At 41.7% G+C, this 20,456-nt stretch overlaps 1 protein-coding gene across 1 annotated transcript in view; it reads left to right on the top strand.

Annotated features, from left to right (window-relative positions):
* The window catches only part of LOC311029105 (cadherin-18), an 80,076-nt gene that overhangs the window by 43,975 nt on the left and 15,645 nt on the right, over positions 1-20,456 (top strand). Inside the window, exons 5-10 of the mRNA XM_084034039.1 lie at positions 6,437-6,604; positions 7,864-8,051; positions 8,691-8,944; positions 14,113-14,249; positions 17,487-17,608; positions 19,200-19,317. Coding sequence (XP_083890165.1) covers positions 6,437-6,604; positions 7,864-8,051; positions 8,691-8,944; positions 14,113-14,249; positions 17,487-17,608; positions 19,200-19,317 — 987 coding nt within the window. The remainder of the gene's footprint in view (positions 1-6,436; positions 6,605-7,863; positions 8,052-8,690; positions 8,945-14,112; positions 14,250-17,486; positions 17,609-19,199; positions 19,318-20,456) is intronic.

Raw genomic sequence — 20,456 nt, 5'->3', positions numbered from 1 at the left:
TCAAAAAGAGACCTGAATCAGTGAAATCAACGGGTGCATTATGGGTGGCTGGAGTGAAAACTTCCACGCATAACTCTATACCATTTGCACTCTCTTTCTGCCTGCAGTAACCACATGGGGAGGCAGTTTACAGGCAAGGACCTTCTTTATTTGTTTTTTGATATGTATCACCAATAAAAAGGACTTCATTTGTGGCTTCTTAGAAATTGATTTAGAGGAAAACAATTGGGATAATATGCTTATTCGTTCTGTTGCCAGCATCAGTTTGCTCAGTTAACTTTTGGAAAATGCAACACATGTTGAAAATGTAATGCAATAGTGCATTTTGGAGTGCATTAGAGCAACGAAGCTGGGTGGTGACAGAAGTTTACTACAGTCCAGATTTTCCAAGATCAGCAACCCGTTCTCATTTGCAGCACGTCAAGTTCCCCTAAAGTAATTTAGTGTCTGTATGCGACAAACTAACTCCAATGTAAAGCCCATTATTAGACGCCAAGAGACACTGGCGTGAAGCGATTGTCAGCTTAGGGCGGGAGGGAGGGAGGTGGATGGAACAGTCTAACAAACGCAGGACTTTCTCTACCAAGATGCCGTTTTTTTTTTTTGTCTTGCGTAAAACCAAGTTGATCAATTGACTTTGTCACGTTAGTTGGTCACGTGACTCGTTAGTATCGCTAGTCATGTGAGTCGTAAGTCATCAAGTTAGCGTCAACCACAATCTTTTCCTATCTTTAACAAACTAAGCTCTGTTGCCTACACCTCAACTTCCTGTGAAAATGGAAGTTCAGCACAAATGTGCAAGGACAAGCCGTCCCTTACACTTCCACAGTCGACCCTAGAGAGATACCTTGAGCATCACAGTTTCAAACTTAGGCCCTGTGAGAATGTGTTGACAAAAGCCACAAATCCTCACGAGGCGTCCTTTAAGAAGGACCCCCCACCTGCTGCCTCTTATGTGACGGAGCGGAAGCACAAGGACACGAGAGTATTAGACGGACCGTCTCAACCTCTATCTCCTCACTGAATGTAAATCCCAGAGGATCAACGCTACATATGGTGCCTGGGTGGACATTTGGCAGGCTTCCTCTGGGAAAGCCCTGTCCCTTTTTTGTCAGACTGCATTGGCCAGACTAGTAAGCTCCGTGACATGCTAACTTTGTTCTGAGCATTTGGCTGCTGTGGATTCACTTGGTTACATGGTTTGCAAATCTGAAAACTGCAAGCCGGCAGTTTTAACAAGAGCTCTCCATATCTCAGCACAAGCACATCTTAGACGGTGGCCGCATTTATCCATTTTACAGTCGGGTCGTAACTCCAGTCGCTCCCATCGCTACCGTGCATCTGTCACTTACCCTGCAGAGACATCAAGGTTGTTCCTCTCGAGTCTCGTAGTTGAACGCGCCCTCCAGCTCCACATCACATCTACACTAGCTCACACACCGAGGCACGCCACACTGCCGAACCCCCAAGTCCCTTTTGCATTTTAAATAGGCTAATTTCTCTGCTGATCTGGGATTTGGGAGCGTTCAAGTTTATTGGAGGATCTGACACAGATCAAGACGTTGTTCTTGTGGTTCATGGATTAAGTCTTACCTCTGGTAAAAAAAAGGGAAAAAAAAGCTGCCGCTTTTCACAATCAGTCGCCCTGCAGTCTCCTGAGCAATTATTCTCAATCAGATATATAATCCGATGTATAAGTCAAAGAAGAGGTTATGATTCATTTGATTTATATAGCTGCTTTTGTATGTGTTATCTACCTTTTTCCACCGGAAATGCTGTAAGAGTGCAGACGCATGGGGATAACATCGTATTGGATGAGCCGGGAAAAAAAACAAAATTCCTGAAGCTGGAGATTGAAGAGCGCTTAGTAATCTCCTATAATCCTTTTTGTTCACCCAGGAGATTGTCCTCCTTTAGAAGTTTGCAGGCAGACAAAGAGGTAGATAGTGTGATGGTATCAACTCTAATAGACTGGGGAGGTTGAGGAAAAGGCTAGCCACCTCGCTGTCAAGCGGGCTCAGGTTCACCGAAGTGAGTTCGTTCTCAATTATTTTCCAAATTAACTCATGAGCTCCGTGGAGATTTAGCGGGGACTATGTTCAGTCGTGGTCAGGAAAGGCGGTTCAAGGGTGCGATCGTCATGTCAGCGTACTGACATACCTTTCAGACACTTGCCAAAGAATACCCTTGGGGCATTTTTGGTAATGTTGAAGCTTTTCACAAAGAATGATTGCAGTTCAGTGAATGCACGTGTGTCATGTTGCTGCATTGCATCGTCTGTGAGTCTCTTGTCCTGTATCCTATAGGTCCCAAACAGCAAGCTTCTCATTATTTTGTTACTGTGACAGACAGTAGATCATCCCCACTGATGTGGGCGACAGTGGAATTCCCAAAGTCCCCCCCCAAAAAAAGAGGATACTTTGAGAGTGTGCTCATTGTTCCTAAACCTGCCGCTGTGAAATATTGCTTGGGAGCGATGCGCCTTCATGAGTAAAGGCGCAATAAGAGACTTGAAAGGTCAGATCATCTGTCTTTGTGGCCACTTGCCGAGGTCTGGTGTGTCTCAAGGACCCCGGGTTAAGTAATGCTAAGACTCCAGTTAATAACAAAGGACTTCCAATGGAGTTTGCAGAGCCCGCATCATTACGGGGAAGTGGCTGCAAGCACTTTGATTAGTTCAGAATCCAAGAAAAGGAGTGGATCCATGCAGAGACCTGACATTTAAAAAAAACACAACATCATGATCGAAAAAAATGCTTTTGAAAAATGTCCTTTGTTCTGATTCAACTGTTTTATTAAATGTCAAGCTTTGGAGATGTATTTTATCTATGTGAATGTAAAAAAAAACAGGGATTGCATTTTTTTTAGCATTGTTTTATATAATTTTTTTTCTCTTTGTGCTAGCCAGTTTTGTAGGTTAAAATAAAAATACTTTCCTCTACCCATTCCTGATCCAAATGCAAGAAAAAGAAATAGCATTGAAGCCCCTTTCTGTATTTTCAAAATGTTTTTTCTACAAAATAATAATATTTAAAATAAGAAACTTGATCTGTAATCTTTTTGGCCTTGTCGCTGTCCCGAGGGAATTTCTCCCTCCCTTTTAAAAGTGAATTGAGTGGCGCATGTTTTATGTGGATATTAATACATTGTCATTGGCTTCTTGCTCAGGGTGCTTTTGTTGCGTGGCGATTGTGCTACTGGTGTGAAACGCCATGGCGGCAAACATCCAAAGCACTCTCTCACACTGAGCTGAAATTAAACGAGTTCACATTTATTAGGGTAATAACAAACATGCTGTGTTTCACTGTGGTTTACGGTGTGTGGTGTTTGGCCGCGGGTCAGGAAGCAGCACACACATGCATGGAGGTCAGCGGAGTAAGGAGAGACGGACAGCGGGGAGCTGGAGAGTTGACAAGGGTGCATGAAACTGTTGTGATTAAAAACATCTGTGTGACGTTAAGCAAAGGATCAGGGTTAATAAAGTTGACATTTTGTGGCATCAGTCACATGAATCGGTGTTGATGGTTAAGTCAGCCACGCTGCTTTCCAAAACCTAACTAAGTGGTTTTAGAGCTTAAATTGGACTCTTTTTTTGGAAGAGACAGTATATATAATTGCTTTTATTGTTTTATTATTCCTGCAACACATATACGGATATTTAGCAACATTTTGAGATCACAGAGAATCCGATTAGTCCCAACATAAACACAGGCTTTTATTATTCATGCGTGTTGAACTCGTAGTTCTGGCGTTGCCAGCAGGGAGGGCAGTATGTTAATCTGTTCCGTCAACTCAGTCAGAGTTCAAACAGGGCACGGTCCGTCACTGTCTGCTTTAGCTTTTGATTTTAAAAGGCAGAATGTAGCAAGTATAACACCCCACCGGGTCGGCTTCCATTTAATTAGGCCAATCGCTCAACTAGAACTGGAGTTACGATACATAACTATTATTGCTTTTAAATCAAGAACTAATTATAAAAATTAACAATTAAAAAGGTACAGAGGGGGGAAGAAAATGCAAATGCAAATTTTTTTTTATATCATGCCAGAGAAGAATCTACCTGGCAGTCAAAGTAAATGGGTTTGCTTTGATATCCCCTGGAATAGAGCCACGCAACGTATTAGTGTCTGTCTAGCTTGCTGCCCCACTTAACCGTTGTTCTTTTGCAGGCAGAACTAAGACACCGCGCAAAGTAGTACACACTCTCAGAGCTGGTACATAGAACATACTGTATCGCCGTAACGTGTTTGAAAGTACCTTACAAAGAAAAAAAGCTCCAGTATCTTTATTTCGCTTAATCTCACACCATCCAACAAGTAATGTTTCTTTTTTAGCCTTAAAGAGGAATTTGAGGACATGCGGTGTATACTGACATTTTACCTTGAAAAGCTATTTTCTTATTCTGTCTTTTTCTATTGGAATAAAAAGTCGACAAGCATCCGCCGCTAGAGAAATATGAACAAGAGGAATCAATAGGTTAGATGTTATTCACACCAGTGTGGATACAGACACGAGTCCCAGCTCATTCGTTGCAACTTCATCACCATGTCAGGGTTATTTCTTTTTATTTTTTTTTAAAGGTTACATTTCAGAGATTCCGAAAACATCTGACAGTAGGTCAACTATGCTGACTTCTCATACAAGTCTTCTTTTATTCATGTTGCCTTTGATGATTAGATGTTACTATTATTAGTTAGTGTTCTGCTCTATAATCCCATAGTCCATCCCCTTTTTGTTGATTTGCTGCTGATCAGTTCAGGTTCACATATAGTCTACCTCAGACAGAGCTCAGTGTGACAGATGATGTGTGACCTAAGATCCCCTGGATCTTAATACTGTTGGCTGCCTTGCTCCTTGACCCACTTTTAATGATTATTCAGCCTTAGGCGAGTGGATTAGTTTCCCTCTATAGAGTCTTGAAGAAAGAAAGAGCAAATTGACCTATTGTGTAACGCAGCCGTATCTGACTCTTTGGTGAAATTAGGGAATCATAGAACTGCATTCATTCACTCCAAAATCGTTTTTTATGAAGCTGTCATGGCTTGACCCGGAAATTGAGCTCTAACAGAATATTTGGTAGAAGTGATGATTTAGAGATTTAGTCAGGTAAAAATGTATTTCAAGTTTTTTTCTCGATTGAAGCCTCATTTATACTTTCAACAAGGATGGTCAGAGCTCCTCAAAGTTCTCATTTTTTTCCAGATGTTGAATGAGCTCATAACATTCCCATGGGTGCTGTATCATCTATAACATATATATATATATATATATATATATATATATATATATATAAATTATGTTTCCAATTAGAGACAAACAAATGATATGGGTATGATTTAGGGTGTGGCTACCTTTTTGTATAGATCCGTTCTGGGATTGTCTGTGTCTTAGAACTATAACTCTTTTCAGTTCATAAAATGTAATTGTTTTATTTTGGTTGTCAAAAATGTATTTTTCAGAATTTAATTGTACTTAGCTCCACCCTCTCGTGTCGCATCTGGTTGATGAATTGTAACCAACAAAATGACGAGCTTGAGCCCTGAAACCGTTGTCCATAAAGGCTTCACCGCTCCCGGTCAGACGTTGCGTAATATCGCAGGGGGTCACAAGTTCACGGGAACATAATGGTCAATGGTTGCCAGAGGCTCTTGTCTCGGGGGGGGGGGGGGGGGGGGGGGGGGCATGCTTTAAATTGAACACTGACGTAACTGGTAGAACATATTAAATCAGGCTCCATGTGGTGAGGTTGTTTCAGGAGATAAGATGGCGAATGAACCCTCCAGCACAGATATAGACACACACACACAAACAAAACTTATGTAGACAAACAGGCATATTCAAAATTTACACACACACACACACACACACAAATAAATACTATGTGCAATACACGCTGCTATTACATTCAGTAAATCCCCTATAAGAAAACCAAACTACCCCGTCTGACTTTTTGGCTTACTGTGTTGCAATTTACTTGCGTAGAGTTTCTCTGTGGTGTAGCGGTGCAGTCATACATCACTGAGTTAGCATTGTGAAAGTTCATGGTTGTGTTATTGTTGTAATAAATGTGATTGAGAGGGCGCCTTGGAAAGTCGCATTCTGGTCCAATCCAAGGTTGCATAGTAATTTCCGATGAAATGAAAAGTGAGGAAAGGCTGACCTTGGCAACGAAAGGGCCGGGAGAATCAAAGATGAGAGAGAAGCACACTTTTATGGTGTTAGTCTTTAAAGGAGAGTGTGACACAGTGCTGTATGGATAGTCCATAACGGAAAATACTAGGACAGTGACAAATGACTAGTGACAATCTTGATTTGAAATTATAATTGTTTTTGTTCCTGTTAGTTGCTGTTCACTGTAAACTCATGTTTGTACAACATGCTTGCTACTGTGAGACCTCATCCAGACCAAATTGTTTGTTTTCATCCATCCGTGCAGGAATCATCAGGACTGCCTTAGCCGACATGGACCGGGAAGCCAGAGAACACTACACCGTCGTTATCCAAGCCAAAGACATGGCTGGCCAGGTCGGGGGCCTCTCCGGCTCCACCACCATCAACGTCACCCTGATAGACGTCAACGACAACCCGCCCATGTTTCCCCAAAGTGTGTATACACCTCAAGTTTTCTACCATGAAATACACGTTTGATGTTTGTCAAGAAATTGATCTCATATATCATCACATATTATATATGTATTTCATGTCACATTTCAACCAGGATCAAACAAATTATTTGTCTCATACCATTGACTTCCATACATTTTTCCAAAATAATGTCCCATGGTGGTCCAACAATCAGTGAAAATGAATAATAACGTTGAGAAGACACTACATTTTCATTGGGCTTAGTGTTATTACTGTTGCCTTTTGGTATGTTTGCTTTTTAACTAGACAGAAGGCTAATTTGGTATTTTTGTTCCCATAATTTAACAATGGTAATGCTAATGTGTTACTACTACTACCAACCTTAATCCAAAGTTTATATTACTTTAAATGGCCAAGCTGTGGCTGCAAATCTAAGCAGGAGACCTCCATTACAGAAGCCTCAGGCAGTAACATTACCTGAACAGCATTTCTACAAAAAAGGGTTCCATATTGTATTTCCCTTGTGGAAGTGAAAAGATAGCAAGTAACTGTAAGCGATGCTTAAAATGAAAGACAAGCCGATTATCCTTTAAGCAAAGCGCATTCTGTTTTTCCTGCTTGATTAAGAAGAAGAAACAACATTTCAGTATTTGCAGGGACAATATTATTTGAATTATAATGTGTTCATGCATGCAATGATTAACCGTCTATCAATCCGAGAGAGCTCATAGACCTGTTCAACATTCCACACAGTGATGTATTATACTTCATTACTGTGTCACTCCAAAGTCTTAATGCATTGAATGTTTCCATAAATTAGACTAGCATACATCCAATCTTTTTTGCACTCTGCATTTTCTCCATTTTCAATAGTAAAATTTAAATAATGATGAAGTTTTGATTCATTGTCTTTGAAAGTGCCCCATCCAGCCCAATCCCCCGACGGCTCAGAGTTTTTAATTTTGTGCTGCCTAGACACTATTTAAACACCGTCAACATTGTCTGAATTGTCTTCCTCAGAATTGGGTCCGCTCCATTGTGGTGCTCGAGTATGAACCTCAGTTTAGCATTTAAAGTCAATTGAGGCACTGCAGAGTATTTTTAATGGCATTCCCTGAGGGACAAATGGTGACAGAATCAAATTGCTTAGCTAAGCCCTGTTAGGAGAACATTTAGACACAACGACTCTGGGCTGGTCAGCTTCTTTTTTAAGAGGCTTTTCTTTTTTTCTTTTCTTTTTTTTGCTTGTCTCTAAGTGCGTACTATGTTTGTCCACAGAAAATTACCAATTGTACGTCCCTGAATCAGCTCAAGTAGGGAAGCCAGTGGGGAAGATCAAAGCCAACGATGAGGACCTTGGCATAAATGCAGATATCAAGTACAGCATCATTAACTCGGAGGGCGCCAACACATTCTCCATATCCACAGACAGGGACACGAGAGAGGGGATCATCAGCCTGAAAAAGGTAAAAACACGCGCTGTCGACAAAACAGAAATGTGACTCCTTTGGAAAATAGACCAGGACGTAGCTGTGTGCTTCAGTCTTTTGATTGGACCAAGACTAAAGGATACCATCATGCTCATTTTCAGGATAATACTTCATGCTTTAATGTTCAAAAAATACATACATACATTTTTACAGTTTATAGAGTGAAACAAATCATCCATTGAAATTTGACTTCTTATCAACAAACATGGCATTTAGCTGACAGTTCTCAGGCATCTACTTTATCGTTTAATTACATCTGATTTGAGCTTAGCCTATAAGCAGCTCCAACACTGACACCAAGCTGCCAGAGCCCCAGGCCGTATCACTTGGGCTGCCGGATGGAAAGGAGGCAGGGGAGCACCAGAACCAGGTCTGAACAGGGCAGAGTGGCAGATCCTACTGCAATAAAATTAGGGGTTTTCTAAAGGGAATTTGGTGTTTGGAAACATGACCGCTTTGGTCCACAGAGAACACCAAAATCAACACAAAGTTTCTTGTAGTAGCTTTAAGTGAGCCCTAAGTCATTTTCTTGTCACATAATCTATTGAGAGAAACTACTTCCTATGATAAGTGTGCTAATTATATTTCCCCCATGATGCCTTTCCCCCCCAACAGCCTCTGAACTACGAGAGAAAGAAGACCTACACTCTGCACATCGAAGGGACCAACACACATATGGATCCTCGTTTTTCCTATCTCGGCTCGTTCAAAGACACCGCCACTCTTAAAATCACCGTCGGGGATGTAGACGAAGCACCTGTTTTTTCGATAGACCATTACATCATGGACGTATATGAGAACTCACCGAGTGGCACAGAGGTGGGCGTTGTAACGGCTCGAGACCCTGACAGCAGGAACAGTCCTGTCAGGTAAGACACCCCTACGTATACAATCTGCGGAAATTATTATCAATATTCAGAGGCAGAGCAGCGCTGTAGGCATACTGTCTTATTAGTTGTGCACCGTTGGATATAATTGAAGATCTACGGTGTCTCATGTTAAGAAATATCAGACAAGCCAACTGCAAAAGCTAAGGGTGAGAGAGGAGGTTGCTAATATTATGAGGCTTATTTTGAGGCTCAGTGCTCTTTCAGATGTGACTGGCTGCCAAAGTAACTCTGTCACTGTCAACTAATTGGGCGCTAAAAAGGTAATACTTTTTTAGGGAAACATACCAGTCTTTGCCAGATGGATTTTTAGAAAATCCCCAAAAGGTTTGTTATTATATAAGATTAAATTATTATACATGAAGCACATTTTTTTTCCATGCGATCATTTTGAAAATGAGAACCAAGATCGTTTTTTCTCCAAACTGGCAACACCTTCACCAGGAATTGCTTATATAAACATGTATCCATCTTTTGATCGGTTTATTTTTTGGCTTACCAGTGAGATATTTTTAAAAAAGCGAGCTGCTTTATATTCACTCCTCAAAGTTTACAAGTTTATTTCTGCATCCAGGAAATGTTTGCCTAACTCCAACTCCAATCATATTTTATTTGGTTATTTAACCTTTCTTTATACAATCTCATTGAGACCCAATGAGTCTCCTTCACAAGAGAGACCTGTTTTGAACATATAAAAACCTATAAAATAAAAACATTCACAAACAGACAGGCTTAACAATACAATACATTGTACAATAAGTAAAAATGCTTGTATGTCTACTCCATACAACAAAAGACGAGCATTTGAAGCTGTGACTTGACGCTGTAGCTCCCAAATATCTGAAAACATCTAAAATAATGTATGTTTCATCATTAACATTTACATTTTTAAATGCATGTTGGACACATTTTAATGCGCCCCACAATTTTCCAAATGACCAAATTGGCACACTTTGAATTGGCTTGAACACCATGGAGCATCATCTGAAATAGATTGAAAGCTTGCGTGTTCCTGCTCCTATACATGCCTTCGACGTCCCTTATTTTGTCTGCAAAGTCCGTAAAGTGACCTGAGGCAATACAACTACTTAAGACAATAGTATGCGCTCTAAACACACACTTGTGAACTGTTGAGAACAGATTGATAATACCCTTCGGCGGTGGACTAATCCGAGGTGTTTAGCTCTGCACAGGTACCACACTTCGTGACATTACACTCTAGCAACTCTACACCGTTTCCACTAATTTGAATTCCCTCCGCAGCCTCAGCGTAAATGATGGAGTAGATGTAAACACGGATCTCCTCATGAGATTAAGTTTTGCTGATATATCAATAAGAAGCAATTATCTGTTGCTGTTACATGCTATAGGATCCCAGGTTAAAGCCCATAGGTTACGGCCCAGGGGTGTTCTTAACAGCATTAAGCACAGTGACTTATGACCACACCGCCGTCCTTCCCCCCTGTTTCAGGTTAGCTCTGTGGCTTTTGATGAATGGCGTTCAATTTCAAATGGGAGGAAGACAAAAAAATGAAAAAAAAATGATTCTTTGATTCATGAATGTTTAGATTTAGTTGTAAACAAGAAAGTAATCTCCATATGAAAGAGTTCCCGTGCTCTCCTCGTGGGACACCTCCTCGACCATTCCTGCAGTACATCACTCCATCGCTCATGTTCGAAGAAGGCAGTATTACCATGACAGCCATTTGAACCTAGGAAAAAAAGGAAAAAAGAAAAGCGAAACAACTGTGCCAGTGCTCCCCGCGCTGGTGTCAGAATGCAGCGGGGATCTGGCTCTCTTTGATCATCAGAAGTCTACCCATGCATGCAATGAAATAAACATGTTGTTGAGTGACATTTCAAATGTTGGTCTGAAATTGACATCTAACTAGCCAGAGAACGCCTTGATGGCTCATTACCTCTGGTTGACATTATCATCAGCAGTTGTGAAAACATCTTGGTTGGCCTGGTTACTTTTAAGCACTGTGTGCAGTCAAGTCAGCCCCGTCGTCAGCTTGTATTCACTGATCATTTATTTCCATTCAAGTGGAAAGAGCAACGATATGATTTCAACTGAGGCAAGTTGGGCATTTTGAATGGAAGACAATTAAATGTCAGTGCAGGTTTCAGTTACGGTTTGAATGTTTTTGTACAGTAAAATGTAAAATTACCCATCTAAAGATCCTGAAAGATTTAAAGACCAATGGGATAAAAAGGCAAAATACTACATTTCTTTAATTAAAACCATTCATATCAGCAGCGCATCGCGCATCTGATCATTTGTGACAGTTGCTTGCGACGGCACTTTTTCATAAAAGTTTTGAATAGATTCATGCAGTCAGAGGACCAACTTCTAGTTAACTGTTGACCCAGAGTCTGTCTGAATAGATCTACTCCCATTGTGAACTTCCACTGACTTGTGAGTAATTGAAAACGTACTCCATTACATAATATGTTTCTCTTAAAGTGTAATTCACAATGCAGTTTCATTGTGTGGGAGACCCGGCTGGTATGAGTGTAATTAATGTACAGCCTAAGCTATTGTAAGTATATTGATTGTGTTTGAGTACACTCTGGTTGGCTGGCTGACAGCGATACAGTTTTAGGTTTAAAATACTTCTCCATGATACACTTGTACGAAAGTAAATATGTTTATTGCATATATAAATACACCCAGCTCCCGACAGAGGTTAGATCAAGGCTGGATGGTGTGTTTTTGACAGTTGGAGAGTTGCCTTTCAGTGTTTGATCCATCTAACAAGATTGTTTTTGTGTTGTATATAAAGCTTTACCGCCTCACTGAGCTGCAATACTCTAAGCTTTTAGTCTTGATCTTCAGTTAATTACCAGGCTTTTACACAAAGTATGCCAAAAGATGAAAAAAACGTTTTGAACACATAAACACAATTCTTGGATTTTAGTTTAAATGTTTCGGTATTTCCCAAAATGCCAGTGAAAGGGACTATTACCTATGGAAATACAGTATATACACATCTTGGGCCCTAGTTTCGTAGACCAGGCGCAGTCAGCTTTCAGCGAACCTGCGCCGCGCCGACGGGGTGTGTCTGCCAGGACTTTGCAAGTTTCGTGCACCGCGCAGGCTCGCGCAGGCACACCTCCCGTCTCGCCCACCGGCGCAAGTGGGAAAGAGGGAGGAGAAGAAGGCGTGAGTGGGAGACGAGGAGGAGACGAGGCGTGGACTGGGATTAATACAGCCGATTCAGATCTTCACCAATCAAATGAGCTCCTCTCCTCTCCTTTAATGCGTTAGGGGAGGTTCAGTGCAAGTTCCGTCGCTTGACAACCCGATGACAGAAGCATCGCCGCTGCTCCCACCACGCTCATCACGCGCTGTGCGCGCGTATCATAATAATAACAATGCCGATATTATAAAAAACAGGAGAGAGAGAGGGAGATGTTTTGGTCTGAGTTTCCGTTACGCGTGCCATCCGCCTTTGATCTGACGTCAGATGTGAGGGGACAATCTATATAGATATAAATTCACGTGTTGATTCAATTAGTTGCATTAAATGGTGTTTGTTGTGATTATTTATTGCATTTAAATGTGCCTGGAACTGTGGAAACCTGCCTGTGAGGTCTCGGTGACGTGTGCGCACTGCGCGCCGTCAGCCAAACTTCCGATCCGCCAGCTGTGATTCGCATTGAATGAATGGACTTTATTTACGCCTTGCGCCTTGCGCCGAAAGTAGACCAGGTCGGAGCTGGCGAGCTTTCAGCGCAGTCTCGGCGAGGCTTTTTGCCACGAAACTTCCGCTACGCCAAGCTGAATCTGTGACGCCTCCCCCTGCTGCGCCGCCACACCCATCTTGGCGCAGGCGATCTACCAAACTGCCAAACTGACGGTGCGCAAGGCTGCGCGGGTCGAAACTTGCACTGCGCCGGCTGCGCCACCCTGCGCCGCCCTGCGCTGGTCTACGAAACTAGGGCCCCTTGTGTTTTGATTCAGGGAGTCTCATACCAAAGAAGAAAATAAAAGCTATTTCTGGATAATAATACATAAATGATTTAACTTCTTTTTATGGCTAGTTATCTGCAGGAATAAGAAAATAAACGACCAACAAACAAGATTCTATCACCAGCTGCAATTATAGTGTTTTTTCCCCTTGAAAAGCCAAGAAATAACTAAGTTTTTCATCTTGACAAAGCAAATCCTTAGCACCTTAACTTTTACTGCTGAAAAGCCTCCATGCACTTAGGAACCTGTACATTGGATAAATCATGACAGTGTTTCTACCGAGGGCACTGTGTACACTTATAAGCAATCCAGGCTAAGAAGAAAATAGTTCATAACTTCAAATAAATGCAATCCTGGCATTAATACCGCTATACCATTTCCATATCTCGTGCCTACTGGAAATTGTCGACTATAAGCTGTACCACTCAGGAGAATGAATGAATGCTGGATTAAAGGTGTAAATGGGTCATTAAGAGATAAATTAGGGAACACACAGTCAATGCTGATTTCGTGCTTCAACTCGGGGAGCAGCTGATCCCGTGTCTGCTTTGTATTCCGCAGGCTGCTCCGCTCCGAGTTTGATAACGCCGTTGCTAGAAAGCCATTACAACAGTGTAAACACTGGCAGCAGAACATCGCCTTTTTGTCATTATTAAATATTGAAGATAATTGCTTTTGACTTCGAAATATTTATTTTCCGAACATTCTTTCAAGACCTAAAGTCCATTTAAATAGCAGTAGGGATTATTCCATCCGTGTGCTGTTAGACTTTGAAAATCAAAGAAGCATAAGAACTTACCCCCTTCGGCTCGAGCTGCGTCTGCACTTCATTCATTTGCGTTTCAGTCGACTGAATCTCTTAACGTTGATGTAAAGGTTTTGTTTGCTGGTTTGAAGTAGCTGCATCGCGTTCTCAGGCATTTTAACTGGCGGCTTAAAGGGGCAGTCCACCCATATCATTAGCAGTGATACTCCAGTTTGTGTAAACTTCCCTGTGGTAGAATAATATGATGAAATCACTTATCTCAGGTTTAGCTGAGGGCTGCTATGTTTATTGCATGACTATAGACTCACTTCCGGTAACTTGCAGTGGGAGCAGGTTATCTCAATGACCTCTTGTAACTTTATGTTACATACTTAATGAGACTTATAGTCATATTTCCTTCCCTGATAGGTACGTCCTGGACAGCAAAGAGGAAGGAGTGAGGTACTTCAGGGTGGATGAGAGCAGTGGACTCATCCGGACGACGCAGTCTCTGGACAGAGAAGACATGGCTTGGCACAACATCACTGTGATGGCCTCGGAGGTTGGTAGGTACCCAAGTTGCTTTCCATGAGTTTTTGTTTAGAAGTTGGCGATAAAACTTAATGCTTCGTGCTTATGTGAGTGTTTATGAGGGAGCAGATGCAACGCTTTTTCACCAGAATGTTCTGCCACGTCGACACGGTTTTCATTACTTCCTATTGTACAAACAGGTTCTGAATTAATTCTTGCAAAGTGCGAGAACGTCTGGAGACCGTTCTAGTTGCCTCAGTGCTATTGTGAACACACAATCTTAATTAAATTGTAGACCAACAATTTCATTAGGTTTAAAGGCACTTTTTCTCCAAATTATCCACATATTTTTGCATCCATATTGATATGAAAAATGAATTTATAATGGTGTAATGCAGTAGGTTAATGAGCAGATATGCACACACACACACATGCATACACTGTACCAATCTGACCTTCTAAATATTTAAATAGCTGAGTATATAGTATGTTTGACACCTTCGGGCACTGTAGTAAACACATGAAATACTATTATCCATTTGGCTGAAAGAGGCAGTTAAAGAGATTGCTCTTTCTTTCCACACTCATCGTGTTTAGCCCCAAGCTATGGGAGACATTGTAAATCGTTATCAGAACAGCATTGAAATCATGGCTGAGCTTTGTGCCATGAAAGCATGATATAAAGTATAGTCGTCTCCCCTCCTTCCCCAGAAGATAACAAGACACCCCTAAGGGGATCATATAGTCAAAAAAACAATTCTGGTTCAAAATCATAGCATGTAAAATGTCAATCAAAATCAATATCAACAAAAGGAACATTCCATAAAAAGAAATGACGATAGGCTCTCCCTTTAACTACAGAAAAGACTCAAAGTTTTGATAAAAAAAGTCACATCAACACGATACTTTACATGTTAATCAGCACACTTCCACTGCAGCATGGGCGAATTCAGGTGTGTAGGGATGATACAGTGCAAACAAAGTTTTGTAGCTGGGCGCAATTATCCGTGTGCACTTCGCAGAATGAGCTCAGTAGGCAGAGAGGGAAAAAGAAAAATGACACTTTCAGACCGCGAGCTGCTCGTCCTGACCGACGAGGTGCAGAGGCATTCCTCAAAACTTCAGGCGAGGCATTTAAATGTGACAGAGAGAAACTGCATTTGAGATTTAATATCCCCGTCTTTCAGTAGAAATGTGCTGCAGTTGCCGCCAACTTTCTAAAGATGCCAACAATTTCACAGTTACTGATTTTTTTTTCTTTTGTTGCTATTTGCACTGATCTTTATGGATTGGACTTTTTTTTGCAATGTGGCTCATTTACATAGAAAGGAGCCAATTTTGCACCAAATGTCAGTGTATTACTTAAGTTAAATACGTGAAAACAGCACAGAAGCACCGATGCTACTCGCTTGGCAGCGCACTTATCGGTGCATTCCACCCTTCACGGCCTTCACCCTTACAGCTGCAAAAGCCATGCAGTCCTTTCATGTTTTTGCCCCCCAGTCTTAATCCATTAGTCCAATTTTCCACTAATTACACATTTGGAAGGAATGCACAGAAACAATGGCTTTCTAGGTTCACAAAAAACTACAGTAAGCAGCTATCGCCTGTAGCTATTTAGCTAACCAGTTCAGTGTCACTACTTTGTCTTTCATCATCCTCTAACTCTCACTAGTCTGCTACATTGCATTTAAGGATCCCAGTGAATATACTACATGCAGCCCAGTCTACATACGCTTATATTCTGGATATATTCTTGACTTAAAAACAGTAAGAATTACATTGTTCATTAAACATATTTATGTAGTTTATTTTGTGGAAATATCCCACTTCAAATGGTAAAAGCATTATTTTTGTTTTTAGTTTTTATTTATTATTTTATTTTGTTTCATTGCCATGGTCAATCCAACAAAATTGCTTCCATATCCATCCCTGATCAATAGTTCAGTATAGTCATGATGCAGTTTGATGCACTGTTCTGTTTTCTGACCATCTTGCAGCTCAGAAAACTGGGCAAAAAAGAAAAAAACAGCATGGCAGCGAGATGTTTTAATAGCATTGTTAATAGTAATATTACAATCACTAACAGTATTTAAAAACAACCTATTAGCAAATGAGTTTAGAGCGAAAGCAACAATTAAAGTCGGGAGAAAACAAGGATGAAGGAGATATTTGCATATTGATTAGAATGTATTCAGATAGGTTAGAGTGTATTGTTTTCTTATAATTAACTACAAAATCAAATTACTCCCAATTGTTTCAATGTCCTTTCCTACATTGGAAATTAATTAAATCAATGCAGGCCCCGCTAACTTCAAGAATTGCTATCAGGTAACTTGGGTAATTCTTAATAACAATTAGGCAAATCTCCTGCCGGGCCGACAGAGGTGCTGCATGCTAATGTTTCTTTATCTATTCACCTTCGTATTCAAGGATACAGTCATATACTAGGACACTGTCAAAAAGCAAGGATGAAAGTGTCAAGCTGCAAACCATCCTTCATCCTGTCTATGTAGATAGGCCGTAGTGAGTAAGTACATTACAGAAAGTATGTATGATTGAATTTTATTGTTGGATTTTTGGATCTGGATTTGGTACTTGGCATCTAAAAAACGCATAAAGAGCTGTCTGGTAGGTGCAATGTTATGATGTGCAATAAATGGTGCTATCAGCAGCAGCAATCCGTGTGTTCTGAGGAAAGACTAGCTTATCCTCCCAATATTTAACTCAAATCAAAATGTATTACTTTTGTGCAAAATGACAACAAATTGTATTACTGTTACGCACCTAATAACTAAACATCACAGTCCCACTTCTAGGAGCACTTTAGCCTGACATTCATGCACTCATGGCACTATTAGTCCATGTAGATATGTCACCGCTGTCTAGCATATACCGCAAATAAAAATGTCATGTATTTCAAACAATTTGCATTTCATTAGTGTCGGTGGCTGTTTTGTTCCCATTAAGGCTGCCTCTTTATGTCGAGGTGACAGGAGGTAAGGAATATGATTTACTGTACATGTGTCATGAATGACATCTCCAGCAAATAATGCATCACAGCTGAGCAAAATGCAGCAAAAAGAGGATCTAATGTGCCTTTTAATATACAAAATGTTGCATCCCTCGGTGCTTTAATAGTGGTACAGCCTAAGACAAAACCCACAACAAGAAGCGCACAATGTGCCCCAGTTTTAGATCACAGTGTTGACGCTCTACTTTGCTATTAATGCTGACACGTGACTTTCGTCTCCTTTGTCTCCCCGCTACAGACAACCCCAGCCTTCTCAGCCACGTCCCTGTTACCGTCCAGGTCCTGGACATGAACGACAACCCGCCAGAAATAGCCACGGACGAGGAGGTCATCGTGTGCGAGAGCTCGAGGCCAGGACAGGTGAGAGTCTAGGTTTCACCTCGAAAAAAAAATACGCAACACCTATCTCCGTTCCATTTCTCTCCCTCTACCTCCTCGCACATCCACAGCTCTCTCTCCACCACTCAAACACCTCAGAAGTTGTTGAGAGCTGTGCATTAACCTCGGTCGCCTTCCTGCCTGCCTGACTACATTCTGCACCGCGCTACTGTTTCCCCCTCAGCACTATGGCTTCGCTCACTGCTCCGAGCCGAGCAGTAAGAAACTGTAAAGGCAGCGGAGAGAGAGCTCCCTCAATCATCCCTCATTCAAAATGAGTATCTCAGCAGCAAACCATGACAGCACTAAATCGAAGCTCATTTATATTTGCTCTCAGTAGTCTTTGATTCATTCAAATTAAGAAGGTTTTTGAGATATAGAGCAATCAGCGGCTCGGAAATGGCTGAAAAGGCGGTTTCGGCAAAGGATGATGGAGTAAAGACGGCAAAGACACAACGAAATACATTTTTAATAGTTTTAAGCTAGCGGAAGAAAAAGTTTGAATTAAGGTTTGCATTAAATTTGAATTAAGGTTTTGCATTAGATCAGCAGGGTTCTTGGCCCAGGGGATTGAGTGGGAGGAATTATAATGTGTCGCACTGCCATTCAAATGGCAACATATGTGAAAGAATGGAATTGCTTGTTAACTGTTTTTTGGAATATGTTTGCATTTAAATTGGTACGCTATGAATATTCATTTCTGATTGGTTGGCAAGTTTCCATCAAAACTGTAACGTGGCATCTCACTCCAATTAAGAGTTAAATCCTTGTTGGGAATCAGTGCTTATGGTATTTTAATTTGCAGGCAGCCATAGCAACGGCATACAAAGTATGGACCTATTTATTAATTGAAATGAACACAACACAGCTTCTTATTGACTTAGTTAGTGGCCTTGGTAAAATAAGTTAATACACTCCAGGGTGCTCTGTTTAACATGTATTATCATTATACACAGAATTATAACAATCAACTAAAACCACGTGTGGCTCTGGTGTCAAACGTATGTCATAAACAGTCCAGTTCTCCTATGGTAAAGCATTTAGGATATCGACAAAAGCACCCGGTGTCCAAAAACTATTGATATGAAAAGAGACAAAATGGTAAAATCAGCTGGGGCCGGGCGGGCGGGGCATTGAGACCAGAGTGGCCGATGGACATGCATTTCTCAGAAGGGTATCAAGGCCGTGGTTGCCGTTGAAATTCCTGGTCTGAGCACAACACCGCCCCAAATCTCACACTGAAGATAAGAACTCCCCGCGGTGACAAGGTATCTAGTCGTTTTTCTCTCCAAGCTGGCTCTCCTCGCTTTCACTGTCTTTCACCAATTAAGGGTAAAAGCAGACAAAAATGGCACCCTGAGGGCAAGCGTGTCATTGTTAGACACCAGCTCCCCCGCTGGCACAAGCCCAATGATCCGAAACCTCAGTGCGGCCGCCAGGCAGCATACAGGTAGAGGGGAAAGTCAGAGGAACCATTTAGACCAACAAATCATTCATCAGAGCTCCTTCTCCTGCATGCGATTGTAAATGGTACAGCGGCAGATTAAATGCGTGTTTTCCTCCTGGATGACAGGTGATCCAGACCGTCACGGCGGTGGATAAGGACGACTTTGCCAACGGACAGAGGTTTTCCTTCGCTTTGCCGAGCCAGCTACCGGTTAATCCCAACTTCACCCTCAAGGACAATGAAGGTAATTAAAGCGGTCAATATGTTTGTTTGCATTTCTTATGAGTTTTGCACTCTGCCTCCGGGGCGCGGCAGCATCCGTCGGCGCTCGCATTCCAAAGTCCAATAAGCCGTGCTGATTTCCTCTCATCTTGGGAGGTGTAATGAAGATGCGTGTAGACACCTGGAGATCAGAACGCCAGCTCTCCGTCCACCCCGAGTCGGATCCCATGAGACGGACGAGTCATAGGAGTTTAGCATATTTGCACATCGTGTTGACAAACGGTCTTTTCTCCCCCACCTGCTTGCGTGTATTATTAAGCCGGCGCAGGGGCCAACGGCAGGGTGTTACCAAGGCAACTATCTCAGTCTCAGGGGAACACCTAGCGCTAGCTTGGTCTGCAATCACAGGGCTTTTAAAAAACACTCAGTTGAAGATCTCAGTTGCCCACTGAGAGGAGGAGTTCACACTGAGCGAGAGAGAGGCAAGAAGACAGAGAGGAAGAGAGCGCGAGAGTGATCCAAACACACACAAAAAAAAAGAGAAAACAATGAGATTATAGGAGATAAGGCTGTTTCGCCCTTGGTCCAGTTGCTTCCCACCACAAGCCATCCCTTGCCTACTTCAACTCCACTGAGTTAGAGAGGAAAGTTTTGCAGCTTCCGTGTAAGTGGCACTTACCTCCCTCACCTCCTGCCCACCTCCACTCCTAAGGGGCGAACGAATCAAACAAAGCAAAGATCGAGTGCATCGCTGCTCCAAAGGCCCACGTCTCCTTTTTTTGCAAGAGTGCAAATGACTAGTTTATCCAGCAGTTTGCTTTTGTTTTACACATTAACTTGGTAGAGCGGCTCTGAAGTGAACTGTTCCTACACTGCCAAGAAGTGGTGTCTTTTTTCCTTTTTTCTTTTCTTTATTGTATTTATTAGTCTCTACTGCAGAAGCTATCATTCCCCACTGAGAATCGAAAAATGAAGACACCGCTCTGGAAATGTGCAGGCCCGGTATAAAACCTGGAGCCACAATAACACCCTTTTTCATCTCGACTATTTGAGGCTCGTTACTTTGGCACAATTTTTGGGTGTTGTTCTTTCTTTGTTTCTTTTTTTGTTTAACAACAACAATTGCCACAGCGATGAAGTCATTATTTGCTGTTGTGTTCT

This window comes from Eutrigla gurnardus, assembly GCF_963514095.1.
Source record: "Eutrigla gurnardus genome assembly, chromosome: 18".
In the NCBI taxonomy this organism is placed as follows: Eukaryota; Metazoa; Chordata; class Actinopteri; order Perciformes; family Triglidae; genus Eutrigla; species Eutrigla gurnardus.
Note: the sequence above shows the minus strand (reverse complement) of the source record. Positions and strands in the feature narration are given on the sequence as shown.